The sequence below is a fragment of the Nannizzia gypsea genome, genomic scaffold (assembly GCF_000150975.2).
Source record: "Nannizzia gypsea CBS 118893 supercont1.6 genomic scaffold, whole genome shotgun sequence".
In the NCBI taxonomy this organism is placed as follows: domain Eukaryota; kingdom Fungi; phylum Ascomycota; class Eurotiomycetes; order Onygenales; family Arthrodermataceae; genus Nannizzia; species Nannizzia gypsea.
Window position 1 is genome coordinate 1176169 of NW_003345196.1, and position 27088 is coordinate 1203256.

The 27088-nt window shown below is 46.8% G+C and overlaps 10 protein-coding genes across 10 annotated transcripts; 6 read left to right on the forward strand and 4 right to left on the reverse strand.

Annotated features, from left to right (window-relative positions):
• Window positions 1-258: 258 nt before the first annotated feature.
• On the reverse strand, window positions 259-831 carry MGYG_07042 (hypothetical protein; the record flags this gene model as incomplete). The annotated part of the gene is made up of 2 exons (XM_003170996.1): window positions 259-786; window positions 811-831. 2 exons carry the CDS (start codon window positions 829-831, stop codon window positions 259-261), a joined length of 549 nt encoding a protein of 182 aa, XP_003171044.1.
• A 226-nt stretch (window positions 832-1057) lies between these two features.
• Window positions 1058-1586, forward strand: MGYG_07043 (hypothetical protein; the record flags this gene model as incomplete). The annotated part of the gene is made up of 4 exons (XM_003170997.1): window positions 1058-1126; window positions 1189-1277; window positions 1340-1384; window positions 1463-1586. 4 exons carry the CDS (start codon window positions 1058-1060, stop codon window positions 1584-1586), a joined length of 327 nt encoding a protein of 108 aa, XP_003171045.1.
• Window positions 1587-2234: 648 nt separating this feature from the next.
• MGYG_07044 (glutaminyl-tRNA synthetase) lies at window positions 2235-4442 on the forward strand (the record flags this gene model as incomplete). The annotated part of the gene is made up of 5 exons (XM_003170998.1): window positions 2235-2802; window positions 2856-3282; window positions 3346-3727; window positions 3785-4017; window positions 4076-4442. The coding sequence occupies 5 exons, from the start codon at window positions 2235-2237 to the stop codon at window positions 4440-4442; spliced, it is 1977 nt and encodes a 658-aa protein (XP_003171046.1).
• A 597-nt stretch (window positions 4443-5039) lies between these two features.
• Window positions 5040-6871, forward strand: MGYG_07045 (phosphotransferase enzyme family protein; the record flags this gene model as incomplete). Its single annotated transcript, XM_003170999.1, has 4 exons — window positions 5040-5055; window positions 5110-5414; window positions 5480-5867; window positions 5946-6871. 4 exons carry the CDS (start codon window positions 5040-5042, stop codon window positions 6869-6871), a joined length of 1635 nt encoding a protein of 544 aa, XP_003171047.1.
• A 924-nt stretch (window positions 6872-7795) lies between these two features.
• MGYG_07046 (hypothetical protein) lies at window positions 7796-8830 on the reverse strand (the record flags this gene model as incomplete). Its single annotated transcript, XM_003171000.1, has 3 exons — window positions 7796-8348; window positions 8427-8594; window positions 8718-8830. 3 exons carry the CDS (start codon window positions 8828-8830, stop codon window positions 7796-7798), a joined length of 834 nt encoding a protein of 277 aa, XP_003171048.1.
• A 1852-nt stretch (window positions 8831-10682) lies between these two features.
• MGYG_07047 (vegetative incompatibility protein HET-E-1) lies at window positions 10683-15262 on the reverse strand (the record flags this gene model as incomplete). Its single annotated transcript, XM_003171001.1, has 3 exons — window positions 10683-12950; window positions 13019-14654; window positions 14721-15262. 3 exons carry the CDS (start codon window positions 15260-15262, stop codon window positions 10683-10685), a joined length of 4446 nt encoding a protein of 1481 aa, XP_003171049.1.
• A 1433-nt stretch (window positions 15263-16695) lies between these two features.
• Window positions 16696-17712, forward strand: MGYG_07048 (hypothetical protein; the record flags this gene model as incomplete). The annotated part of the gene is made up of 1 exon (XM_003171002.1): window positions 16696-17712. The coding sequence occupies one exon, from the start codon at window positions 16696-16698 to the stop codon at window positions 17710-17712; it is 1017 nt and encodes a 338-aa protein (XP_003171050.1).
• Window positions 17713-18916: 1204 nt separating this feature from the next.
• Window positions 18917-20165, forward strand: MGYG_07049 (hypothetical protein; the record flags this gene model as incomplete). The annotated part of the gene is made up of 4 exons (XM_003171003.1): window positions 18917-19160; window positions 19242-19308; window positions 19348-19417; window positions 19473-20165. The coding sequence occupies 4 exons, from the start codon at window positions 18917-18919 to the stop codon at window positions 20163-20165; spliced, it is 1074 nt and encodes a 357-aa protein (XP_003171051.1).
• Window positions 20166-21089: 924 nt separating this feature from the next.
• Window positions 21090-23160, forward strand: MGYG_07050 (hypothetical protein; the record flags this gene model as incomplete). The annotated part of the gene is made up of 2 exons (XM_003171004.1): window positions 21090-21135; window positions 21191-23160. The coding sequence occupies 2 exons, from the start codon at window positions 21090-21092 to the stop codon at window positions 23158-23160; spliced, it is 2016 nt and encodes a 671-aa protein (XP_003171052.1).
• A 303-nt stretch (window positions 23161-23463) lies between these two features.
• MGYG_07051 (glycerophosphodiesterase GDE1) lies at window positions 23464-26983 on the reverse strand (the record flags this gene model as incomplete). Its single annotated transcript, XM_003171005.1, has 8 exons — window positions 23464-23544; window positions 23615-24021; window positions 24077-24329; window positions 24376-24480; window positions 24538-24579; window positions 24633-24691; window positions 24742-26787; window positions 26845-26983. 8 exons carry the CDS (start codon window positions 26981-26983, stop codon window positions 23464-23466), a joined length of 3132 nt encoding a protein of 1043 aa, XP_003171053.1.
• Between the last annotated feature and the right edge of the window lie 105 nt (window positions 26984-27088).

Here is a 27088-nt window from a genome sequence, read left to right on the forward strand (position 1 = left end):
CTTAACTAGTGTCAAGCTTTTTACAAGCTTTGGGCTTCAGATCCTCTTTGAGTGAGAGAAAGTCGAAGGTTTCGGTAGGCGGCGGCGCGTTCTGGAAGGTATGCATGTTAATCAATGGCCATCGAGCAAGACCCCGGTATGATGTATTCAAAGTAGATGTTATTGCTTCCGTTATACCAGTTACTGATGGAAATGGAGGAAGCCTGGAAATTTCCCATTAGGGTACATATATCCGTCGAGATAAACACCACTGTCAACCTAGTTCAAGATTCTGGCTATACGCTCTTGTGCTGGCTGTCCTCGCAGGATCGTACTTTGAAGAATGACAGTAGATTCCGAGTTTTGGGTGCTAGTGTATGAGAATATGGCTGCTGTCAGGATCAGCGACAGAAGTGAGACAGAATGACCAACTAGCGCTGGCTTTCTAGCTGTAGGATCTGTATCGGTGTAGACATTGAGACATTGTTTGATATGCTTTGCAGGAGTCGTTACCCCAACTTGTTCGATGGCCGCGGAGACAGATGAGAGGCTGGGCAGGAATTGGTAGTTATTATTAGAAATGGTTCGATGAGAACGAGTCGAAGCCTGAGCAAAACATAGCGAAGGATCGCCGTCAAATCGTGGATGCAGGCCAGGTGGTACAGCAAATCCTGCGTCTGGAGGATGATGTACTGAAGCTAGAAGTAACGCCGCCATCCAGACGTCACCTGGCGAGAAGAGCCAGTAGTCTCGGTGGCTGCTGGTTTGTCTCATAGTATGCATGCTACTTCCTGGCCTCGAAGGATTCTGGTCAGAGGGCGGAATACTTACCATCTTCAGCTCATGCTTCATGTCTCTACCGGGCAAGAATCTGTATTGGGTACGTGAGGGCAAGGAAAGGAAGAAAAGAGAAATCTAGGCTCCATTGCTACGATGGGAGCGTCTATATAAGAAAGCTCTGGGTGCTCTCTATCTGAAGGCTTCATCCGCAATCAAAGCAACTCAAGCCAGCTTCTTCCTCAGTTTACTATACAATTTCCTCGTTGTTCAATCAACTCTTACGTGCACTCTATCCAAGATGCGTTTCTTCAAGGCAACTCTTCTGATGATGGCAGCCTGTGTGCTCGCTGATGATAAAGCCAAGATTGTACATACGCCCTGGAGATTTCCAGATATTCTTCAAATGACATCCAACTGATATAGAATTAGGGAACCCTGAACACGGACCCCACATGCGTGACCGCTACGACCGTTGGCAAGCTGATCGATAGCATATGCACCAGCATCAAGGATATCGCGTACGTTACCATCCCCTTAGTAATATTCATCGAGCCCACCAGCTAACTAATTCAATCAAAAGCGCCTTCAATATTCTCGCAGACCGTTCCTTTTGCTATGTTTATGAGTATGTTGATCCGTCCTTCCAGCAGGGCCTGCTTGGTGATAAGACATGGAGATAGAGCTTGATACTAACAGCATGTAGCCGTGAGGACTGTTTAGGCGAGGGCAGAGCTACCGGTATGCTGCAGCCAGGATGCAATGTGGTCGCGGACTTTGCAAAGGGCGCCCCCGCAGTCATTTGCTATGGCCATTTCAACTCTCAGTAAAGCGACTAGAGTCTGCTGGAGGCGGGTTCGTTCAATGGGCTCATGTCAATTGGTCTGAGCAAGGCTCTTCTTTCTTTGCGGCATGATAGCTCTGGGGATACTGAGCCTCATACTCCCAGCCGTCCACCCATTTCACCTGTACCTAGCCTGGTTTCGATGCAATCTCAAATATAGAATGTTACTCGTTCAAGATAATACTCAAGGTCGATGACTATTCCCTGATCTCGGGTCGTGGACGATCTGAAGGATTTGAAGCTGTAGAACAGGGGAACAACGGTCCGCCAATGTTAACCACTAGACATCACAGCTGCCCTCGTGCGGACTTCGAGTTTGGAAAAAGGCACCCCGCTAAAAAGCCTGCCATGGTGCGTCCGTGGAGAAGTCAGCAGTCCAAGCATCGTATGTCATTAAGATCAGCCCATGAATTCGTCTTGTTCGTAAAAAGAAGTTTTGCGGCTCAAAAACTCGCGATAACACCACGTGACCAGATAACAACCCCCCTGCAGGTACGTCTTTGGTGGGGGATTTTTTGGTGGGAGTCACTTTTATTCACGATTCATCCTGTCTTCAGTGATTCATTATTTGCTGCGATCTATCTTGGTATATATTTTTTTAAAGCTGGGGATACTGGACTGAGAAGAGCCAACGATGGAGACGCCAACAGAGCTGCCAGCTCGCCCCAAGCCAGCCGCGGAGAGCAATCCAGCGGAAGAACAGAAACCTGCCACCGAACAGAAGCCACCGAAAGAAAAGAAACCCAAGGAGAAGAAACCGAAAGAGAAGAAGCCAAAGCCTGAAAAGGGCCCATCCGAGTCGAAACGCGCTGCTCCAGCTCCTAATGACCCCGATGCGATGTTCAAGGTTGGATTCCTTGCCGATGTGTACAAGGAGCGACCGCTGGAGAGCACCGTGAACAAACAGGTCGTGACACGATTCCCTCCCGAGCCAAATGGCTATCTCCACATCGGCCACAGTAAGGCTATGACTGTCAACTTCGAATTTGCCAGATACTACGGTGGAATATGCTACTTGCGCTTTGATGACTCGAACCCGAAAGGCGAAGAGGAGCGATACGTCGAGAGCATCAAGGACATCGTCAACTGGCTGGGTTTCACTCCAGTGAAGATCACCCATACAAGTGATTATTTTGACCAATTGTACGAACTTGCGGAAAAGTTGATCTTGAAGGATAAGGCATACGTTTGTCATTGCACAGGTAACGAGAATCCTAGGCCATTGCTAGAATTTCACACTAAGACCTTTGTTTAGACAGCGAGATCAAGGCCCAGCGAGGCGCGGATGAGACCTCAGACAAGAAGGGCAATGAAAGATTTGCCTGTGCCCATCGTGACCGTCCTACTTCCGAATCCCTTGCTGAATTCCGCGCGATGCGTGACGGGAAATATCGAGCACGCGAGGCGGCGCTCCGTTTGAAGCAAGACTTAGAGAACCCAAACCCTCAGATGTGGGATCTTTTTGCATATCGAGTTGTAGAAACAGATGATGGCAATTTCGCAAAACATCTGCAGACCGGTGATAAGTGGAAGATATACCCAACGTATGAATACTGCCACTGTGTGTGTGATAGCTTTGAGAACATCACTCACTCGCTGTGTACCACTGAGTTTGAGCTCTCGCGTGAGTCATATGACTGGGTGGTGAATGAGCTTGATATCTATAAGCCAATGCAGAGAGAGTATGTATCCTTTCCTTGGGGCAATTGTAAACCAGAATACAGGCTTTGCTAACCCGATTGCAGGTATGGCCGCCTAAATATCAATGGCACTATCATGTCAAAACGGAAGCTCGTCGAGCTCATTGAAGGCAACGAGCCTAGGGGGTGCAACCGAGGAAAATATGTTAAAGGATGGGACGATCCACGCCTTTTTACCCTTGTTGGCCTTCGCCGACGTGGAATTCCTCCACAGGCCATCTTATCCTTCGTGAAGGAACTCGGTGTTACAAAAGCAAAGACGACAATTGACGTAAAACGTTTGGAGCAGTCTGTGCGATCTTACTTGGAGTCAACCGTCCCTCGGCTTATGCTTGTCTTGGACCCCATTACTGTTGTTATTGACAATCTCCCAGACGATTACGTGGAGATGATTGACCTGCCTTTCTCAAAGGACCCCAGCCATGGTGTAAGTGCTCACGGGTTTATAAACTCGGTTGTGCCGCTGTTACTGACACTAGCATAGTCTCACACTGTACCATTTACCAACAAAATCTACATTGACCGTAGCGATTTTAGAGAAGAAGCTTCGGACAATTTTTTCAGATTGGCACCTGGTGGCTCGGTTGGTCTTCTGAAGGTTCCGTTCCCTATCACCGCTACATCTTTCGAAAAAGACCCGAATACTGGCCTTGTTACATTGATTCATGCCAAGTACGATAAACCTGAAGGAGACGAAAAGTTCAAGAAACCCAAGGCGTAAGTTGTTGCCTTTACCTAAAGCATCTGTATCCCATGACGCTGACCTTTAACATAGCTATATCCAATGGGTTGCCCGATCTCTCGCTCATAATAGCCCTGTCAGCGTCGAAGTACATAACTTTAATCCTCTTTTCAAATCAGCCAATCCTGCTGGTCATCCTGATGGCTTCTTGGCCGACATAAACCCGGACTCGGAAGAAATCCTTCCCAACGCAATTATCGAGACTGGCTTCCATGAAGTGAAACAGAGAGCTCCTTGGCCTGCCAACAAGGGAGAGTCAACTGCTGATAAACCATCTCCTGCTTCAGTGCGGTTCCAAGGCATGCGTGTCGCATACTTCTGCGAGGACACAACAAGCACACCTGAGAAGATTGTACTTAACAGAATAGTGACCTTGAAGGAAGATGCTGGGAAAGCTTAAGAGTATCCTCCTACAAGTCAAGGGTATTTACATTTAGGCTTACTATACTCTGTAAGAAATAAAAGCAGTACTCTTCTATCGCCTTTTATAGTTCATTCAATACTTCGGCATTTCGGCAAAATGGTTAGCTAGTTAACTAACTGTTGGTTGCCGGGCCTAGTGAGCTTCTTTTGATGGTCTAGCCGATTGCCCGACCCTGTTAGAACAGCTGTATACACGCTGTAAGCTGGAGGAGCAACAGCTCTACAGAAGGTAAAGATGCAGTAGAGGGCATCAACGATAGTATCAGAACAAGATATCGGCAGTTACCAACATTCTTGCCAAGGCGCTACTCTGAGAAATTACCTAGGTAACTACCTATGCATTGCTAGGAAAGAAATGCCAAGGCGGGCTAACTACGCTAGCCAACTGATTTCAACAAGAGACTGCATTTTCCTCATTTATATACCCTTCCAGCATGATGCTTTGGCTCTCTTAAGCGACTCAGGCAACATAAGGTGGCCGCGCCAATCACCCATACATATCAGTGCCCATTTACTGCCCCAGACGCCCAGATGTGACCCTTTTCGTGGAGTCCGTTCGAGGTGGATACGAACAATGGCGCCCCAAGAAGGTATGTACATCAAGTATTTATGACTGGGAAAGGACCCTGGCGGGAAGACTTTAGTGGAAGCAGACTGGAATTTACATGATGAATTCTTCAACTTTACCCGTGGGCGCTTCGTTCTGGATGAAAAGGAGCAAATGTCGAAGCGGCGCGTGTCATTTGACATGAACGAGCTGGCACGTATCGCGGCTAGCTCAGTTGGTGCAAAACGCTGCATCAACATCGAAAAGTGCGCCGACGGCATGTTCAACAAAGCCTACGTGTTCACCCTCGATAATGAGAGACAGGTCATTGGCAAGGTCCCTAATCCAAACGCCGGGATACCTCACTACACCACGGCTAGCGAGGTTGCGACAATCGACTTTGTGAGCCTAGCTACTAGCCCCCCTTGAGTATATTATTACCTTGCTCTCGCTGACTATACTTTTAGATGCGCAATGTGCTGAAAACGCCCGCGCCAGAGGTGTATGCGTGGAGCTCACGGCTGGACGGGAGAAACAAAGTCGGGGCCGAGTACATGATCATGGAGAAGCTCGACGGCATTCCGCTTGGAAAAGTCTGGCCAACCCTAGATCCCGCGGATCAGATGAAGATTTTCTTACAGGTCTTCGATTACCAGAGGGTGTGGACCGCGACAAAATTTGCTAGCTTTGGGAGCCTTTATTATACCAACGATCTGGATGAGTTGCTTCGAAAGCCTCTCTTTGCTGAGCGTGACGGTCAAACCGTCAAGTTCGACCGGTTTGCTATCGGCCCCGCAACAGGCCGTGAGTGGTCGGATGATGGTCGGGATGTCTTGAAGTGTGACAGAGGGCCATGTAAGCAGGCACCTTTGCTTTGCTTGGAATATAGTTAATCCTAGTTATTAGCTCACACTGACTGCTTTGTCAATCTAGGGAAATCTGTCTATGACTATCGAAGAGCAATCGGACTCCGTGAAAAGTTTGCTATTGAGTGCAGCCCACGCACTCCAAAACAATTGGCAATGCTATATGGCCCAGGGCTATATCAGCCTACACGTATGAAGAGGCTAAGGGCTACCCAGTCCTACCTGGAACTTCTGGAAATCCTTCTCCCTGACGACCCATCATTAGCAAATGGACATCTCTGGCATGATGACCTTCATAGCGAGAATATCTTCGTGAATCGGGAGAAACCTACTGAAGTGGTGGGTATTATTGACTGGCAGTCGACTCAAATATCTCCGCTTTTTGATCACTGCATGGATCCTTCCTTCTTGGACTATAACGGTGCTCCAATTGGCGACAGCCTAAAGCGCCCAGAACTCCCCAAAGACTACAATTCGCTGCCGGAATGCGATAAAAAGGAAGTAATCAAACACTATTATGATAAATCAGTGATGGTGGCCTGGCGTATGCTCGTGAAGCAGAAGAACCCCAGTCAGTATACTGCAGCAATGTTCGAAAACACAACTAAAGGATATCTGCTGCTTCTTTCCCGTCGCCTCTATGAGCTTGGTGAGCCCCAATTCCATGCTCTATCGTTAGACTTGTGGAGAGAATGGCTTGAATCTCATCCCGATAATAGAGAAAAGGTAGCCAAATTCCCCCTTGCCTTCTCAGATGAAACCATATCTGAGATTGATGCCGACAGGGAAGCAGCCCAGCTAAGCGCTGAAGCTATGAAGAGCATACAGCAACGCTTGGGGGAACTTTGGCCAGAGAAATCTCTGATAGAGCATGGAAACTACGAAGAATTCAAAGCGAGTCTTCTTCAGATTAAAGAGGAGCTGGCAGCGGAGTTAGCCCTTACTCCAGAAGAGAGGGATATCTTCCACAAGTTTTGGCCATTTGATGATTGATCACACGCAGGGCTTGATATTAAACACACGGGCATGGTACTTTGTGTCTGTCTTTACAAGCGCAGTAATTACTAGTCCCTTTCTCAACCGGTGGATGATTCTTCTCATGTTGCTGGGCGTGCCATCAGCGACATGTGGTGCGTGCAAGAGCTTTCACTTAATGATAGTCAAGTTTTGAAAAAGACAAGGTCATTATGCAGAGCGAGCATCTTCACCGAGAATAACTACACCAATAGTCAGTTACTAAACTGGTCGGTGTCTGCACGGTGCCAACAACTGCTTTTCCGTGTTCTCGGCCCCCGGAGAAGCGCTGCTTGACGCGCCAGAGGGGATATAGGGCTATGTGGTTAAATTCCGCGATTAAAATGGAATGCAATGTAGTAAAGATATATTCAAGAATAATAATAAAAAAGGACAACAAAAAATCATACACCTATCCCTATTAATTCAATAATCTTCACATTTGAAATAAAACCGTATAATCCTGAATCCATAATTCCACATGATAGAGAACGGTGCCGCTGGCCCCCTCCGTTGCCCGCCCACAAATGAAAACCAAGTAAAGTATAGCTGGAGAAGAAGAACATAGATAATCACAACCGGGATGTATAGTTAGAGTGTAGAATGGATGAAGAAAGATGAAGTGGACGACTCCGTTCCATGTAAGATTCAATCAGCTGATGCTGGGTAACCTTGGAAGAATAACTGAGATCCGCCCCATATAAATGCGTTGATTAACCCTATCCTCTTTCTGCAGTGTATTTGATGCGTAATAACTGAATATAATGAAGAAATGAAGGAGGTTGGATATCTGGTGGTACATTGTTCCGGATGACTGGTCAACGTACAGTCGGGCTCCCCGGGTAGTAGTAACATTCGTTTCGCTGAAGCAGCGTTACGAATAGGCAGGTGTGATAACTCCCTTTAGCTGATTAACTCAGCCAGAGGGCGCATTTGGTCTCGGTGGCCACGCTGAGGCTGCCAGTACCGAAGAGGATTCAGCTTATAAGCAGAAGTCGGGCTTGAATGTGCTTCGGAAGGGTAATTGCTCGGCGCTGATACGGAGTGTAGGGATCGCTCGTATGCATTTTGCGGAGGAGTGACGAGCATCTCTTCCTCCGTGCCGGCGACGGACTGATGCTCTGGAAGGTCTATCCGGAATGTGCTCTGTGATAGCTCCACGCTGGGAGCCCTATCCGGCCGTAGATAGAGGCGCAAAAGCTGTCTCCGCTGTAGCTCTGCGTCGTCGGGGGCCACTTCAGTAGCAGCTCGGGTGCGTGCTCGCCCTCGTCGCCGTGAACATGTCACCGACAGCCAGTAGTCGGAAAAGTAGAAGGCCAAAAAGCCATACGCGGCCGTTGAAACACAGGAGATGGCCACGATGATGGTGGACATCATACTCATCGGCAGCAGCTTGCGTACTAGGATATTGAGAATAACATTAAACAGCCCCAGGATGGAAGACGTAAAGCAGGCACTGTACATATATACATCGCAGTTAGCATGACCTTTCATTGCATCAATGCAGGAATGGTGATAGATGTAGAATCCGTACAAGAAAAGAGAGTTGAAGAGATAGATACTTCTGCGCCAACGCACATAGTAAAGGGCGCTGAGAAGATATCCAAGCGTGAGAATGATGACAGCAGCTCCGAGAAGCGCATTCCTGTTTGCTCCCAGCTCCACATCGTTTGGCTCCATGGCGAAGGGGAGGAGGATGAAGCTGTATCACATCACGGTGGAAGAAGCCGGCGTCGTCGTTAGCAATGCCTCAGCCAAAAGCGGTAAATCTCAACTTCAACTCCAACAACCGCAGCTGTCGGGACAATAAAAGCACACCACATACCCGATCAACAGAGACCACGCAGAACTAATGGAGACGACCTTCCAGTACCATGGCAATTGATCTCCCAGCAGGCCGAGGGACCTGCTCAACTCTGAATAGTTACGGGGAGCCATCTTGACCGGCCGTCATCACATCGAGAGAGAGCGAAAGTTGAAGCGCACAGAGGTCCTGCTCGCGCTCTGGCTTGCTGTCGAGAAGCGCCAGATGAGAAAAATGCGGATTTGAGCAGAGAGCAGTCTAAGTGTCCGAAAACAGTGCGTGTCTGGTCGTATTCACAGGCTAATGGAGGGCTAGTTTCTTATCGGCAGCAGGGTTTAGCAGTCTGCAGGGTGGTGGGGAAGAAGAGGGCGCGTTGAACGAAAGACTTGGAGATCTGAAGGGTCAAACGAGTGAATATGAGACAAGATCACTGCGGTGCTGCGGTGGGAGATGGCAGCAGAGGGATCCCCGTGAGCGCTCGATGTCAGAGGCGAGAGAGAGGCTGAGAAAGGACGAAAAGAGGGACAAAAGAAGGTAAAAGGTAAACGAGGTTTGACCAAGTCCCTGCGGTAGGGATCGGTAACAAGGACAGAAAAGGAATTACTCAGGTGCCGGGACGCTCGCTTCTTTCCTTCTGGGTCTTCTCCATCCTTTCTTTTCAGGTTCTATACGGACATTACATGCGGAGGACGGAGTACGTCAAAGGGTGGGAGGGGGTAGGGTACTATGGTCAAGACAAGGCGCTTTCGTCCTTCCTGGGATGCTCCGAAGATGCATGCATTCCTGTGGGCCAATCTCCATCATGCTCAAGGGATGGGATGGTAGTAGGGGTAAGAAAACAGGCAAGAGAGAGGCCTCCTCACCCCCCTAGCCATGGGGACGCGTGGGTGCAGACTAGGGAGCAATTGAGAGAGGAGGATACCGTCCCTGTCCGGCTAAGCTACCACATCGAGATGTCAATATCACAACACAGCTTGTCAAACCGGCGTTGGAATTGACAGAGGAAGAGCATCATTGCATTCCTTGTTTATTGTTGCCCGTCGCTGGTATACAAGCCACGGCAGCTTGAACAAAGAGAGAGAACAGCGATACTTGTCTGGATCTGCGGTTGGATATCACCCATACCTTGTTCATAACTACTCCGTACCAGCCTCCTGGTCTGACATTCTCTCTCTTCTTTTGTCTGGCCTTCGTACAGAGTACACTTGTTTGTACCTATGCTATGTCTTTGCACGGAGTATTCCATACATATCTCTCTGCAAAAATGGGCCTAAGGTAAAACGGCCAGACGCAGATCGCCAACATAACACCAACAATAAACAACGGCCGAGATCGAAGATATTAATACTCCAACACCAGGACGATTACTTGCTTTTTGGAATCGTCGATGCTGGTGTTTGACACTAGTTAGCCTACGCCACATCCGAGAGCCCGAGCAGCAGTCTCACTAGTTAACTGTTTGCAGGAACAGGAGCTAATAATTAACAGGATGAACTTGAACATCACCAACAAGAGAACAGAGGGTAACGAGGGAGCGCCAACCAACGGAGGAAAGAGAGCGAGAAAGAAAAAAAAAAAAAAAAAACATCAGCTGCACGGCGGGAGAACAAGAGACCGCTGAACCAGGGCTAAGCTCTGGTTACATTTGGGCCATGGAGCCTAAGCCTAGTTTGTTAGTTATCAAACCCCTGGCATCCCCGTCCGTGCAGGTACAGCTCGAATCCACAGTTCCGCCACTCGCCAACAACCCTTGCATAGTTGGTCTTTCGTTTTAAATGTTATACTCCGTAACATCGGGTACATTACGGAGTACGTGAGGGCCTATGAGTCGAAGGATGGCGCACCATTGTGAATTTGAGACATATAACTAGTTAATGACAACCGATACCTACTTTACGGCTATATTCCTTTAATCCCACATCTCAATGTAAAAAAAAATTTCCGCATAGAATTGGTTTATAACGACCCTATTTTTAAAGGTTGTCCTCAGCTAGTTTGCACGTGTGTATTCCTGCTCGGAGGCGTATTTGGAGATGACATTGATATTATGGTCAACCGGCCGGAGCGGTTTGATAGTGCCACAGTTGATTCCGTTAAAGCAGATGTCATTTGCCCTGAACGACGAAATACTGGCGGTACCCACAGGACTTTGTCCGAATCCCAAGTGATCCACGTCCCACACTTGCTCATCCCGATACCCTGGCGCGTCATCGTGAGCTGAGAACCGGTTCGTCTCTCCGCCACATTTGTAGAGTTGGTAAATAGTGAGCCTTGCACTGTGAATGTACCGATCTCAGTATTGATCTTGGGGTACAACCCAACCTTGTCAAAGGCTATACTATAGATCGGAGTGTCTAGGTCCAATGGTTTGATATTATGGCCTGTCTTGATATCCCAGATCCAAAACCTGCCTTCTAATGACCCTGCTGCAAGCCATCTACCATCCCGTGAGAATTCAATTGACGATATATTTGAAGATCTTGTATGAAGAGTTCCAAGCTGCTTTCTAGCCGGTATACTCCAAATCTCGAGATATCCACTTTGTGCTGCGGAGGCAAGGCTGACATTATCATATGAGAAGGCAACTGCTGTTATCCACTGATAAGAACATCCGAGTTCTGCTACAGTTCTGCCTGATTCTGCCTCAAGAACTGCAATTGCCCCGAGGCACCCAACAGCAAGTCGATTGCTATCAGGTGAGAATGAAGCTGAACCAACAGAGAAGCCCGGCTGAAATCTCCTGAGACAGTCACCAGATGTGGTATCCCACAAGGTAACTTGTTGAGGCCGTGTAGGGGCCACTGGCGTGGCTTGGTTCTCAAATATCTTAATATATGCGCCTGACTTCACATCCCAGACCTGGATTCGACTGTAAAATTCGTCTGGTGCTCCTGGAATCGTTACAAGTCTTTTGCAGTCTGGGGAGAGGAAGATATGCTTGGTATATGGATTGTGTGGATTTGATCTAGGAGGCGGTAACGTGGTGCCATTCAACCACCTAGAGAGTTTACTGGTCACTTCAGACAATAAAAGACTCCCGTCGAGCGAGAATGTGACAAAGGTCGGAGGAGTGTCATGACCTTCAAACCCTGTGGTTCTGTCACTTACAATATCCCAGACCTTGACGGTTGAATCTCTAGATGCTGATATAATAGAGCTACCGTCGGGCGCAAAAGCAACGGAATTAACGGAATTTAAATGCCCTTCAAGTGTTTTTATGCACGCTCCTGTCGCAACATCCCACATCTTAACGGTATTATCCTTGGAAGCAGATGCAAGATAACTTCCGTCCGGAGAGAAAGTTATTGAAGTAATGCTATTAGTATGCAGCGCACCATGCGTTAATATCCCGGTGCCGGTCTCAATATCCAGGATGCTTATAGCGAATTCATCTTGTAGCGATGCGATCTGGCGGGTCTTTGGGGAGAACGTCACAAATTTGAAGCCTTTAAGAGCTGGTCCGATAGGAATACCTGAGTACAAGTCCCATACCAGAGCGGTCCCATCGGAAGACACGGAAGAAAGCAGCTTGCTATCGGCTGAAAAGGCAATTGACTGGATTGGGTGTCTATGACCCGTTAATGTCTGAATACAACTTTCTGTTGCAATATCCCAAAGCCTGACAACTGTATCCTTTGGCTGTAACCCTTGCAGCAAAGTGTAACCGGATGCCGATGCGAGTAACCTTCCATCCGGAGAGAAGGTAACCGCATTCACTTGATTCCTATGGCCACCAAAACCCGAGATACATGTCCCGGTAATCACATCCCAGAGCTGAAGAGTAGTGAGATCGTCTTCGCGATTGCTAGCAGCTACAGCTAGCAGGCCGCCACCCGGAGATATTGCGATGGAGTCTATATGGCAGTTACTGGTCTTATCCATCGCTATATTATTATCGTAAATTGTCATCGATATGGTGCAGACTCCTGACATAGTGTCCCAGAATTGGATTTTATTAGATGAGGCCGTTACTATGTGGCTACCATCCGGTGAGAACGTGGCAATTGAGTTATCACCTTGTATCCCTTCAAATGTCTGTACGCACGGATTCCAATCTGCATCTACTCGGGGCAATAAAGTTATCCAACGTGGCAATTGGCTTTTGAATATGTTTCGAACCTCGCTGGTCTCCGGTGCAAAAGTGATAGCAGAACAGTAAATCTGTAAAGGGTATTCGTCAATAATTGAACGGTTCATAAGAATTCCTCGTTGAGCATCGCGCAACAAAGCCCATAATCTTGGACTTCTTTTCCACTAAAAGTAAGAGGATTAGCGTCTATGAGGTACAGTGTGATGTAGCGTGATGGAGTTAGGGCACGTACATCCACCAGATCTAATAAAGCACCTAGCATACGGGTGGTTTCCCTGATACGGCCTAATATAGCTAATGCTTCAAGCCAGTGAAGGAGGTGAGTGGTGAGAAAGCAATATACCTGGCTATCGTCTAGCAGGGGCTTGCCACTCTGCTGCAAATGATGGGCCAAGTATATGCATGCATATTGGACTTCCGGAGGCAATTGGGTATATATTGTCATTTGGTCAATTTCCGACCTTGGCCTCCCGGGTCTCCCTAGAAAGCAGATATCCATTTTTAGTGCATTCTCTGTTGAGAGAAGTTCCACACATCGACCTGCAATCTTTGAGTGTGCTTTCTGCTCGTCAATCCAGAATGGATTGTTATCCCGATTCATAGCGTCGACTAAAAAATCTCGAAATGAGAGGTGAAATAATCTCACCGGTAAATCGGGGCTTTGAGGAATGTGTAAGACTGAATGAAGGCCGCTCAACCTCGACTCGATACTTCGCAAAGACTTCCCCAGTAGCTTTGCCAAAGATCCAGGCGAAAGGGGATCAGCAAGAAGAATAATCGTTCCAACAAGTACACGGAACCATTCCATGACCTCTAGCGTTGTGCTTTGGCTGCGTGGTTTAGATTTAGACCCTCCTTTATCAGGCACTAGGAGAAGTTGATTAAGTATGGGTAGGTAGGTGGTATATAACTGGGGTAAACCATTGGCATTGTTATAATCTAGAAGCTTGTGGAGCTGCTCATCGGGATCACCACAATTTATATCTTCAATGAAATCGCAAGCAGTAGATGCGAAGATAAATAGTGGCACAGCTTTCCTGACAAGGGCTTGGAATCGAGCAGGCCCAGGCCAATCTGGTGGCAGTTCTGATCCGCTGCATACATTATCATTAAACTCGTCCCTTATGCCATCTAGCCTAAAGCGAAGGAAAGTAGAGATATCCTTTGAAATATCTGCTTTAGGAACTTCATGAAGGACAAAATCGGTGGCACGAACTCTTTTGAAGCTTCGTCGTATATGAAACTCGGGTCTGCTGGTGATAAAGAATCTCAGCCGGACGGTTATCAACTCGGCGGCTTGGGGTAAGCTATGGATGATGGCAGCGGCATCATTTCCACGACGACATTCATCAAGCGCATCTATTACCACCACAATCAAGGTAGGAAACCCTGGGATCTTCTTGCACCGTTTTAGTGGGTCTATAATAAGATTCTGAAATTGATCTTTGATAGACTTGTTAATGATGGCTGGGTCCTCATTTAGAGCTTCCATTACATATGGTGCCATGAAAGGTAGCCGTTGAAGTAGCTGGGAGGCGATGGTGGTGAACAGTAGGGATGCTTTATCTCTGTCACCTTCCCCTTTTTTGAAGAAAAATGTGGCAGTAGCTATACCCTTCGCCTTAGAGAAATGCGCTGCGATACTGCGAGCTATTGTAGACTTTCCGGTACCAGCAATTCCCTGCAACCAAAGGATACATTTTCCGCCTGGATTTTCGAGCTGTTTGCATATTTCGGCAAGAAGCTGGGCCCGAGTACCTGGATGGCATTTTGGGTCATGCTCATTTGCATGAGAATTAAATGCGGCTTCTTTGGCTACTGGTAGGGTTGCCATGGCAAGTTTGATATGGATATTCAAAATCTCGGCACTAAGATCCAAGGGTCAGTCCAGACGCAAATTACAGGTATCCTTGGACTTTACATTCTTTACTCACGTTTGATCTATCTGGAGAGCAGAATCAAGTGACGCCTGATCTAGCTGAAGATTTTCAAATGTTTTCGTAATAGACTTGCTGTCAAATGGCCACCTCAATGCCTGTATGCGACTTATATACCTCGTTTTCCGTCCAATTCTCAGCTTTCTTTCGAGTTGCATCACAGCATCATCAAGATGCTCTCGGGTGGAATCCAGCGACCTTCTTAGCTTCTGTGAGGTCTTAAGTTGGTTTCCAAATGGCCCATCAAGTAGGTCTTGCACAGATTCTAGAGTCGTTTTGAGTCGTCCGGTACACTCTAACAGATTCCTTATCTCCAGCCCAGCGTAATTGACGGACTGGTAGTATCTAAAGCAAAGAGTCGCAACCCTTGCACTCACGTCGATGACCGCAGCAACATTCGCAATTCCTTCCATGGCGGATTCTCCATTAGGTAAACTATTAAGGGTATCTTGATAAAACAGACAGAGGTCCAGGAATATGTAATCTGTCGAAGAGACGGTTTTTGTACTAGCTATCTCTTGAGACCCTAGTAAACCCATCTTGTTGCCATCCCCCTGCATTCTGTAGTTATATTTATACCACGCGGCCTCAGGCTGAAGTCATCTTTGCATAATGAGAATCACGAATTTCTTTTTCTGTCCCGCCTTCCATTTCCGTTAAAAATTAATATTGGTTGAGTGGAAGAAGCTAGCTGGTTCATGGATTAAATTGAGGTTGTGATAGCAACGCAGGATGTGAGACAGAAGTTTTCAATTTTAAACTCATGGCCAAATACGATTCATTCCTGGTACGATATAGATCATTGCTCATGATTCTGTTGTTGTTTGAAGCCGTAACTAGTTATCGGGAGAAAAGCCGATAACACAGTTTAGTTAAGCCTCCACGGGTCGAAGAAATGCAGAGATAAAAATAGACATCAGGTATCCAGAATAGCTAGCCTGGACAGGTTCTTAAAACAGCTTCGGATCATGTTCCGGACGATTTTCTAAATATATGTAGGCAGTGCGGACTAGGGTATGCTGTGATTTCGGCGGCCCTCTCTCAAAAGTAGCCATCTTTTCAATGTGTGGCGGTTGATATCGTGGGAGCGGCCAAGAAGGGAGCTTGATTTTGGTCGACCCGATGTGAAACTGGGTGGGTGGTTGGTTAATTACCCAGGAATGTCGCAATGAATAGCCAGGAGCCATAGTACCAGTCTTGAAGGTCAACTCCAACATTATCTCAACGACTCTTTAGCTTGCGAACAGCCCGTTCGTTATTTCTTTGTCTTTGCCAACCTTTAATCTTCCAAAAAGATGTTTTGGTACCAAGGACATCCATCCACAGTATTATCATCTATTTATATCCAAAGATCTAATATTCTCGTTTCCCAAGTCTGACCAAATCATTGAGGGAAATACCCAAGAGCGCTCGCTTACATGCAGCAAAGATACCCCTGGGTTTACCTATCGATTGATCATGGATCCCAAGATCCCTCGAGTCACATCCATTGTGCTGGGTCATGATTCGTATTCCGCTCTGAACCAACCAGCCCATGATCGCTCCAGAAAACTTAGTGAGTGCCTGTGGTGATCCCTCCCGGATCGACGACTCGGGTGTTAGTCGTCAGAAGGCCAAAGATGGTATTTACAAAATATCGGTTGAATAGCTAAGAATATCATATTTCGTGCGACAGGCACGAAATGGAGTGTGTTGGTGCCAGAAGTATATCCGTATTATGTTTCTAGAAGCGAACGGATTCTAAAAGGACCGCTTGTTCGGATAACTAACTAGAGCAAGGGCAATTATGCAAGCATGGCCCCAGATAACTAACTGTTTGACACTGAATATCCTCAAGTGCATATGCGAGCCGCAATTACAATTTTGTTGTGATAGTTATGGATAAGATCCCATCGCTAATAATGCTTGATAATCGTCTTTCTCTTCTTTTCTCCGTTGCTTCCGTGTTAGGCCACGATATACATGTCAGTCAATGACTCAAACCCTAACTCAGCGCCTTGGACTCCTCGACTTTCCAGGGTCAGCATTGTTCATTCCATCGCTGACGTCGTTCCTTATCCCAGTAACCTGGGGTGGCGTGCAATACCGTTGTGATAGTTGGCGCACTCTAATACCTTTGATATTTGGAGCATTGGGCCTCGGTGCATTCGGGATATACGAGTTCTTTGTCGGGTCATGGTCTGTGAAGAAATCCGTACTTATACCCCCAAATGTCTTCCAAAATCGCTCCGTTGGTATTTTGTATGCCGGTAGCGTTTTTCATGGCCTCATTTTATACAGCATGGTGTACTATTTACCAGAGTACTTCCAGGCAGTGAGGAACTATACACCATTACTATCGGGAGTATTAGGCCTCCCACAAACAGCAACTATCGTCCCTTTCTCGGTAGCTGTCGGTGTTGTAGTTGGGAAAGCTGGTAGGTACCGCTGGGCAATATGGTCCGGCTGGGCACTCAGCTATCTTGGGCTGGGTCTTCTCATTCTTTTAAAGGAACATACAACCATAGTACAATGGGTATTCCTTGGTGCGGTGTCGGGCTTTGGCATTGGTTTGCTCTTCCCCTCTGTCCCTTTGGCAATTCAAGCATCAGTGCCACAAGAGGATGTTGCCATGGCTGCCACCCTAGTGCAGTTTTTCCGGTTCTTAGGGCAGACCCTCGGGGTCGCAATTGGAGGAGCAGTTGTCAACAATCAGCTGAGGAGAAATTTGATAAAAGCAGGTTTAACAGAGCAACCAGCCTCACTTATTAGGCTTATAAGAATACTTAGGGGCCTTCCTGTTAACGCACCTTTAACCATTGCCCTGAAGCATGCCATGTCAAAGTCGTTTCGGACCATTTGGATTGTTATGTGCGCATTGTCCGCAGTGAATCCTTTGCTCGGTTTTTTGATTGCAGAATATAGCCTGAATCAAGAGCACAAGACAGAGCAGCAATTCATGCCTGAGAGGACTGACAGCCCAGCCAAAGATCCTGGGGGTGTACCCTGAAGCTCAATGTCTCAGGTCTCAGTGGTTCATAGCTTGACATGCAGTGATGTACGTTTGATATTCAGCTAGCTGGAACCTGGTGCATCTCTAACTAAAGGCATCTAGCCTATACACCGGACTGTTTTCTGCACAGATTCGCGTTTTTTCATCTAGCGCTTCCTGACGGCTAGTTAGCCAGAGCGCTGAGTAACCCTCAACTGGCCGAAAGTTACCCTGTCGCCCCTTGAAGCCTATCGTGCTATGTATCTTATAGGACACTTGCCATCACCCCTGCGTAATCCTTCGCGGGGCGGATGGATCAGAATCAACGTCCAGGGAGTCATGAAGGTATCCTCCATGCCTGCAAACAGGGGTCTAATACAAGCCTTACATCGTATGCTTTATCTTAAGTAGACGAAAAAAGTATACGTATGTGCTTAACTATCTTTCAAGCTCTCTAGAGAGATGTTGATTCTGCTCAAGATATAAAGTAGTTGAGATTCCCGAGGCTGAAAATTTGCTTTTTGGGTGAGGCTCAACTGGCAGATCATCTGATCGGCTTTTCGGCTATTTGGCCTTTCGACTGATGGTTGATTGCTTTCATGATTATCGGATATAAATCGAAGACTGTCAAAGATTCTATAGTAGACTAAGTGGCCAATCTCTCCTACACTAATAATCACAGACTGCGGCCTGCCTTGAGCCATTGGCGGCTTAATCATATTTCATGACATGGCAGAACACAGTGGTATAGTTGACAGGTTTAATGGTTATGGATGTAAGAACAGAAGTCTGATACAGAGGAAATAGTTAGTCTTTGTAATGGTAGATAACTTAGTTACTTGATGACTTCTGTGACCGTGATTCGGAGGTATAGCTGGCTCCTAAAATGAACGATGAAAATATAGATTAAAAGAAACCATCCAAATCAAAAATAACTAATGAATGACTAGCTAGGTGTCGGAAACCCCTAAGTTTGGATTTTTCTCCTAGTTAGCTACTTTCGTGACGGCATCATCTCCACCACAGCTCATTCAAATCACCTATAAGAGGGATCTCATCTATTATTCTTTCTTTGCCCCTCCCTCAACTTCAACAAGATGCGACAGTTGTTCGACCAGCTCGATTTCCACAGTCTGATATCTACAGAGCCTTTGCCATCCAACCAGCTAATTATCGTAGCTGATCTCAGTCGACCTGTTGAGCCCGGTGCCTGTCGTTAACCATGGATACCACCCAGGCTCCGCATATTCTGGAGACAGATTTCTTTAGCGACGCGCGGGTTGAGTTGCTACATGAACTCGACGGCCTTTTCGACAACACGCCTGTTTCTCGAGGACTGTGGGCTTTCTTATGGCTAGCTGACATCGATAAATTGAAAGAACTCGTTGCGGGGGCACGAACCAACGCTGAGATGCAGTACGTTTACCTGCAGGCGCTTATCAAAGAGGGACAGGTAGTGAAACACTGTGAGTTCCTTGCTCTCCCTGAAGAGTTAGCTTTCATAAGAAGCAGGTAGAGAAAGTATTTACTGACAGCTATTGCATAAGGGACTCAAAAAAGCCGGCAATCCTCTGCAGCATCAACTCCCTGCCCATCTTCACCTGCCCCTGCCCCGTTGCCCAATATTCAGTCCACGGAAAGCAGCACTCCTAGTAGCCCGGCTCCACACGGGCATAAACGCAAGTTAGGAGAGATCTTTAGGTCATCAACCGAAGTTGATAAGGTTAGTCTCTTACCTGGGGTATCTATTTCAGCTATACTTACAGGAAGCTTTATAGTGCCTCGAACGCGATGGCAACAAATGCATTGTCACCGGTGCCGGTAGGCCTGTAGAAGTGGCTCATATTTTTCCATTCGCAATGCGATATCTCCAATCACCCGAGGAAATCAACAACCCTTATAGCCCCTGGAAGATTTTAAGGCGTTTCTGGGCCGAGGATAAGGTAAACGAGTGGTTTCGAGCCATCCAACCGACCACTGAGACCATGAAGAATTTGCTCTGCCTTGCGCCCAGCGTTCACAAATATCACGAGAGGGCCTATTTTGCTTTGAAGCCGGTTGAGATGAGCGAAGATAGGACTCAACTCAAGCTTCGCTTTTACTGGCTGCCTAATGTCAACAACCCACCAGTCATGAGGATCACAACAAAACCCGACATTCCCGCGATAAATGACCTCAGGTTTGTCGGAGATCAAGGAGCCCAAGTGGTAGATAAGGTCAAGTTGTACAATGTGCATACGGATCTGAGAATTTTTAATGGTGACAGCATCGTGATCAAAACCACTAACGCGGATACACACCCGCTGCCAGATACTGCGCTGCTTGAAATGCAATGGCTGCTTCATGCGGTAACAGCCCTGTCCGGTGGAGCTGAGCCGCTTGACTTGGACGACAACTCTGATGATGAATCTACAGATATGGCCATGGACTTCTATGCTAGTGAGGATGAGGATGCCAGCCTCCCCCCATAGCCTCCTAAGGCCTGACGCTGGTGTTACCAGCATACCCTTTTCGGAAAGCAGGCCTGCTCCGCCTTTCAACAGCGTCGAAAACCAAATCCCCCAATCTCTTCCATCTCTTCTTTTCCTCTCTCAGGACATCAAGCATCAAGTGGCAACGAGCTCAGTGACGTTGGTGACGTGTGACGATACCAGCCTCAAACGACGTACCGAGACGACCTCTATACCCTACAAGACGCGTAAGACCTAGCCTACCCATCCAGTTCCAGGCACTGCTTGTCGGACTACCCTAGCGATGTCGAGGGCTAGCACTCGGCAACATCGTGCCTCTATCGCGGCGGGTTCCCGAGCGGACGGCGAGCCACAGATGGAGCGGGAGCCTGCCGTAAGGACGATGAGAGCATACGAGCAGGCAGCAGTGCATATCCTCCATCTCTAGTCGAGACGTGACGAGACCGACCTGGAGGTGCTAACGGAGCTGTGAAACCTGAAAAACCTCGCCAAGGCGGAGGGCGTGGCTTCTACCCTGTCTGATGCAAAGATCCAGGAATACGCCGCTTCGTTGGCAGACGCTTTAGCAGACGACTTGTGCGCCAGGCTGTCCGAGACTAGAAGGCCAGCGATGAAGTCGAGGGACATTACCCAAGGCATCCTTGGGTCACTAGGCCTTTTTGTCCCTTGTGGTCCAACATTTATTGTTATTATAGGCAGGGTGTGTTTTCCTATTAGATAGTTGAGTCATGTCGGCAGCCATGTTGGTACGGAGTATGCCCCTTTTCAAATGGACTGTGGGGGTTGTGTAATTTGACGTTGCTGCCTAGTTTCATGCAGTTATAAATAATCTCGCCCGAGCCATTTTTCGACATTATAGATCTCCCAATATCATTTCCTTCATTACGACTTCTCAACCTCATCTCTCTGTAGAGTCCTGGCCTCATGGCAACTCACCAGAGGATCCAAGTCCGGTCCAAAAAGGACGAATGTAAGAGACACAACTTATTCTGCATCATTCATTCTTTTCTAACACTCGTTTATAGCCTTAGTACTGGACTGTTCATGGTCTATCATACGGTCACCACCTGTCGGGAGCACCTGGCAGTCCGTAGACATTGTCTTCTGTCATTTAGCTTCGTCTGGTCGCAATATACCACTGGAAACACTTGACCATGTCTCTCTTCTATCTATTGATAGTGCAAATCCATTTCAAGAAATTCTCTCAGAATCTCTTAGTTCAACAAAAGCATTGCAATTCATCTTGCAATGCCTTCTCACTGCAGCTTCTTCTGCTCATGGCCACAGATGTTTGGCCAAATTGGTTATCCCCCTACGTGAGGGATATATTGTGCGCTCTGATATTATTCCTTTGCGACTTCGGGATTGTCCGCATGTTGAAGCAGCTGTCTCCTTTGCGGAGCCACTTTGCACGTTCAAAGGGACGGCAGCACTGGCTGGAGATAAAGGAAGCAATTTGTTAGAGCTCTTCTCAGCCGCTGCTGCTGGACTTATCCTGAATCCAAGTCTCGACTATGATTACGATATGGGAGTGGAAGCAGTCTCATCGGCGGTTGAATCTGAACTGGAGAATAGACTGTCGCTCCCATGGATACTGCCTGGAACCCCCAGCCGCAAAACGCTGGTGCTTGTTGACGCAAATACTGATCACCCTGACCGAGGCGGTACTGGATCAGGCTTTTATCTTGCAGCCATAGAAACTGGAGTTAACGTTGTGGTTATGGATAACGCAGGCCACTGGCTTCAGGAGTCAGACTATGCTCACTGGCGTGAAGCCTTCATCCCCACTAGATTGACCAACCCAGTTGAAGAGGACCTGGCTGATCATATTACGAAGTCATTGAAAGCATATGGGAAGCCGGTAGATGGGATAGTAACCTTTGCTGACACTTACTGGCCATACATTGCTAAAGTTGCACAGCAATTTGGGCTACCGACTTGTCCACCTGAAGGATTCAAAATAGCCACAAACAAGTACCTGACAAGCAAATTTGTCGGCCATAATGCTCATCACGCATGCAGCGCAGATGAAGCATTCGGTATCGCCAGCAAGCATGACCTTACATATCCGCTTATTGTGAAGCCTTGCGATGGATGGAGCTCAGAAGGTGTTTCTCGCGTCGACTCACCAGAAGCCCTGGCTCTAGCAATCAAGTCAATTGATGTGTCCCGACACGGAACCGAGTTCGTCATAGAACCATACTGTTCGGGCCCAGAATTTGATGCCAATTTCATCTTATTGGATGGTGAGGTCCTCTTCTCTGAAATATGTGATGACCTGCCCAAGTCAGCGGATATAAACAGTTCTAGCGAACGCATGATTACCAACTTCCACGAGCTGAACACAGTATACCCTTCGGCGTTGCCATCCCATGAGAAAAATGAGATTCGCCAGAATTTCTTAAACGTATTGCTTAAATTAGGCTTAAGAACTGGCATCATGCACCTCGAGGGTCGAGTCGAGAATTCATCGGTCGAATATACCTCCCGGGACGGAGTTCTAGAACTGACACCCGTTAATGATAAACCCACCGCCCAACCGCCAAAACCCTGGCTGATAGAGATTAACCCACGCCCACCAGGCATGACAGCATCTCAGATAACTGAGTCTACCTATGGGGTTGAATACTGGGGTGTTGCTGTGCTTAGTGCTGTGGGAGACAAGGCTCGTGTAAGGGCTTTATCACAGCCATTCAAACATGGATCCCAGTATACCAGTGTCATGGTCTTTATCCCTGCCGATTTTCCCTCCACTGCCGAGGGTATTTTTGACTCAGACGACATCTGCAAGGATTTGATAGTAAGAAGGCCGGATCTGGCTAGAAATATAAGCAGGGGTTCATGTTTTATCAAACGAGGACAGAAGGTCCCGCATCCAAGCTCTGGTCAGAACACGTTTATGGCGTATTTCAACGTTTTCTCAAGGTCAGGGAGAAAGGAGGCGCTTGAAATTGCTAGGCAGGTTAGGGAGGAGGTCCGTTATTCATTTATTTAACAATGAGGTCCATATTGCGGTACAAGGGTTGGAATAGGGGCTACCTCTTGTCAACCAAGGGTAGAATGCAACATTGGTGACAGGTTATCTTAGTCAACGAGGAAAACTAAAGTAGTATATAGACACATAAATGTGTGAAACGATTCAACACATATCATATCTATGCTAAATAGATAGATTCATTTTCTGTAACGCCTAACTGGCTAGTTAAGTCTAGAGAAGGTACATCAATGCGATATCTGATCTATATATTGGTTAACATCTCTTATAATCAGCGAGTGCTTTTGTGTTTTTAAAATATTGCTATCCTAAAGCTTTCAGGGCCTTCGATACTAGTGCAACCCTGTCTGCAACCAGCAGATCGACTCCAGCTTTGGCTTGTACCTATAGCCCAGTACCCTTGTCAGTGATCAAATAAATTACTACATATAACGGGTAAAGATCGTATACTCACCTCCACGCTCTCCGGGATATTATTCAATGGGCCGTAAGTAGCGCAAATCAGGCCGTTATCTTTGACATAGCTTACGAGCTGTGGGCACATCACCATCACGTCAGACGCGAAAACAATTCCAGCTAGGCCCCATTGATTTGCGAAGTGGACAGCAACTTGCACGCTCCCGGCTCGCTCTTCTCGATCTGCTACTGGCAATTTCCCTGCATTTGTGATAAAGAAAATAGGGTATGCCTTTTGCTTGGTTGCGAGTAGAATGCAAATTTCAGGGGTGAAGGAAGAGAGTATTATATGGCGAGAGCCAGCAAAGCGAGATATCAAGGTAAGTATCGTATCGACGAAAGTGTTTAGCTCTATGGCCATGGGTGCCATCTCAATTGCAAATGCTTCGTGAATACGGGGGTATTCTACGACAACAAGGTAAGCGATTTGTTCAAAGATTACAATGTAAATGGCACGTACTTAGCTCTATATCAAACCCGACCTCTTCAGGAACATTAAGCAATGCCTCTTCTAATGTTGCAAGGGGCGTTTGAATGAAGTCACCGCGAGTATTTGGTTTATACCCGTTACTGGAAAAGTATAGGGTATGCTTCATTCTTAATCTGGCTTCGTTATCCGCGTCCCGTCGGCTACGAGACAAGGATCGCGAGCGTGATCCAGAATCACTAGAGTCATTTCTTGATGATAGTTGCATATCGCTAGCATGAATAAACTAGGTACGTTAGAGACCGTAACACAACGGAGAAGAAACCACGTACTTGTTTCAATGTCAAGTCGTGAATTGCTATATCAGTGCCAGACTCGCTTAGAGATAGGTCATGGTACAAAACCGGTACAAGGTCTCTCGTCAACTGTACATCAAACTGTGAAACCATTAGCATATCATGTTTATGGCAGCGCGGTAATTGATGTGTATATACCTCGACATGAGATGCTCCCAAATTAGCGGCAGACATGAAGGACTATAGAAATCAGCTAAAGGCCTACGATGTATCATATAAATGATGCTCCTTACTTGAATAGTGTTCTCCCCTAGTTGGAGGTAGCGGCGGTCTGCGGTGTTCTGACCCGAGCCTGTAATTGAGGTTAAAAAGAGAATCAAAGAGGGAAAGCAAATGGCTTACCTCTATGTCCGATCAGCTGCATTGATCCAATCTTCTCCACATACTCAAAACTAGGGGAACGGATATTTAAACCCGAGAAAGGAGTGGCCGTAAATGAAGTAAATGTAACAGTTCCTAATAACTCCATGGTTTCCTTCTCCAAAATCGGCACTGTGCTTTCTCTAATTAGACTCTTATGGTAGGAAACATATGAATCCTTTGATTTTGGTAAAAGTGCCATGCCACTACCAATGAGTATATGGCCTGGGTTAGAATTTGAAGTATTTTTGAGCAGTCTAAATACCAGGCGAGCTTCCAATGGGTTTTCAATAGGGAAAACCATTGTATCGTCAATCAAATCGCTTAAAATGGGCACTCTAAGAGTATGAGCTGTACCTTTGGAGGTTGAAATTTCAAGAGTCAGAGCACTTTCCAGTAGCTTTTGACCTGAAGCTTTTGAATCATGCCTCAAGTCAAGGGGTTTGACTTCTCTCCCTTTTTGCACTGTGCCTAGATTAACTATAAGATACGTTGTGTTATCTAGAAGGTTATGAGGTGGTGTTGCTGCAAAAGACCTTTGGACTGTTGGTCTTGCATATTTGTTCGTCTCCAGTTTATTAGCAACTGCGAAATGTCCTCTAAACGCGGCATGATCCTTTGCTGTCCAACCTTGATGGTCAGACAATAACTCATCTGCACCAGCGCGAATGAGTGCTTCAACTATAGGGAGGTGTCCTTGTGCACTAGCTATAGTTAATGGTGTCCACCCATAAGCCGCTTTTTGGGTGTCAAGGCCTATATTTATAATTTTATGAGAGGCAACCTCCAAAAGGGTATCAACGTAGTCCCTCCGGCCAATTCTAGAGGCGACATACAAGCAAGTTTCTCCATTTCTGGAGGCGTGACTGATCCCACTACACCTGGAAGCCAAAAGCTGCACTAGCTCGTCATTTTGGCATTCGATAGCTATAGTTAGCAGGTTACAAAGCGTTTCACTAATAGCCTCATCTCTCCCTGCATATAAAATATCGAGGAATATGCGTGTGACCTGGACATGCCCTCGCGTAACAGACCATTGTAGCGGCGTTATACCGGTGGTATTTGTAGCCAGTATGGCTGATTTGGGCGATATACCTAGGCGCTCCAGGTATTTTAAAATAAAATCGCAAATCACTGGGAGTCCAAGCTGCGCGCTGTAATGTAGAGGAATCCCTCCAGCAATATCTGGGGTCATCAAAAGGTGTTTGGCACTTGCCCCAGCATGTCCAAGTATAGGATTAAATAGCTCCATGCATAAATTTTGGCGCTCATAGCTCTCATTTATTTTACTATCCCATTCACCATGTAATGATTGGCCCAGAGAAAATGGTGGGAATATAGCCATTAAAAGACCACCCAACCAGGTACTACTGGCTAAGGATCGCACCTCCACGGGATTGCTCTCTATTAAAGCTATGGTGCATGACCAAGACTGGCACATGAGCGACATTGTCAAACATGTGTTGAAAATTTCCTCGACGAGCCCCTTGGAAATACCTGGAGTAGTCCTTAGTTTTTCAAATATATCGCCCAGGTTGATAGCTTGGTCAGCAAGGATATCACTGTCGATAGTAGTGAGATATGACCGGACACCAGGATAGCCATCGAAGAGATGTATCAAAGAACGAGCAGATTGAAGACCGTCGCTTTGCCTCGTGGTGGCGAGCAATGTTTGTAATCTCTCGATCTCCTTTAAACACTGCTTTTCACAAAGGATTTGTTCCTCGATGATGGCATTAATTTCACAAAATAACGCTGTCTGGAGCAATCTTTTGGTCTTTTCAACTTTCGAATTTATCCTCTTAGAAGCCTCGTAGTTGAATCTAATGAACAAGTGCAATCTAGAGTAGTCTTCCAGAAGTTCACCGTATATCAAGTGAATATCCTTGGAGGTCAGCGATTCTATTCCAAAACGGGCTCGTCTATAAGGCTCGAGCATCATATTCTCTTTGCCCTGAAAAGCGCCAAACTGGGCATCAAGGAATACCCGCAATGCATTAAGGGCAGAGCGGAGCATGGAAGCAAATTCTAGCATAGAGTCAGATCAATGACGAGTCAGATCCCTAAATACAAGACTGGACATACCTCCGAGGCTGGTTTCACATGGCGATGGAGGTATTTTGTTGATAGCCCTTTTCAGCATGGCCTTCAGCAGCCTGTAAGGGAGATAGTCTGATTTCCATTCTGGTGCCTGAAATGACAGTAACTTCTCTTCAAATTTCATGACTGCCTTTGCTCCGCGTGTTGTGTGATAGTTATGACTAGGAGATACTTAGGTAACTACTCCGTAGTTATAACATGTATTTTGGTTTGGTATGGGTTGTATCGA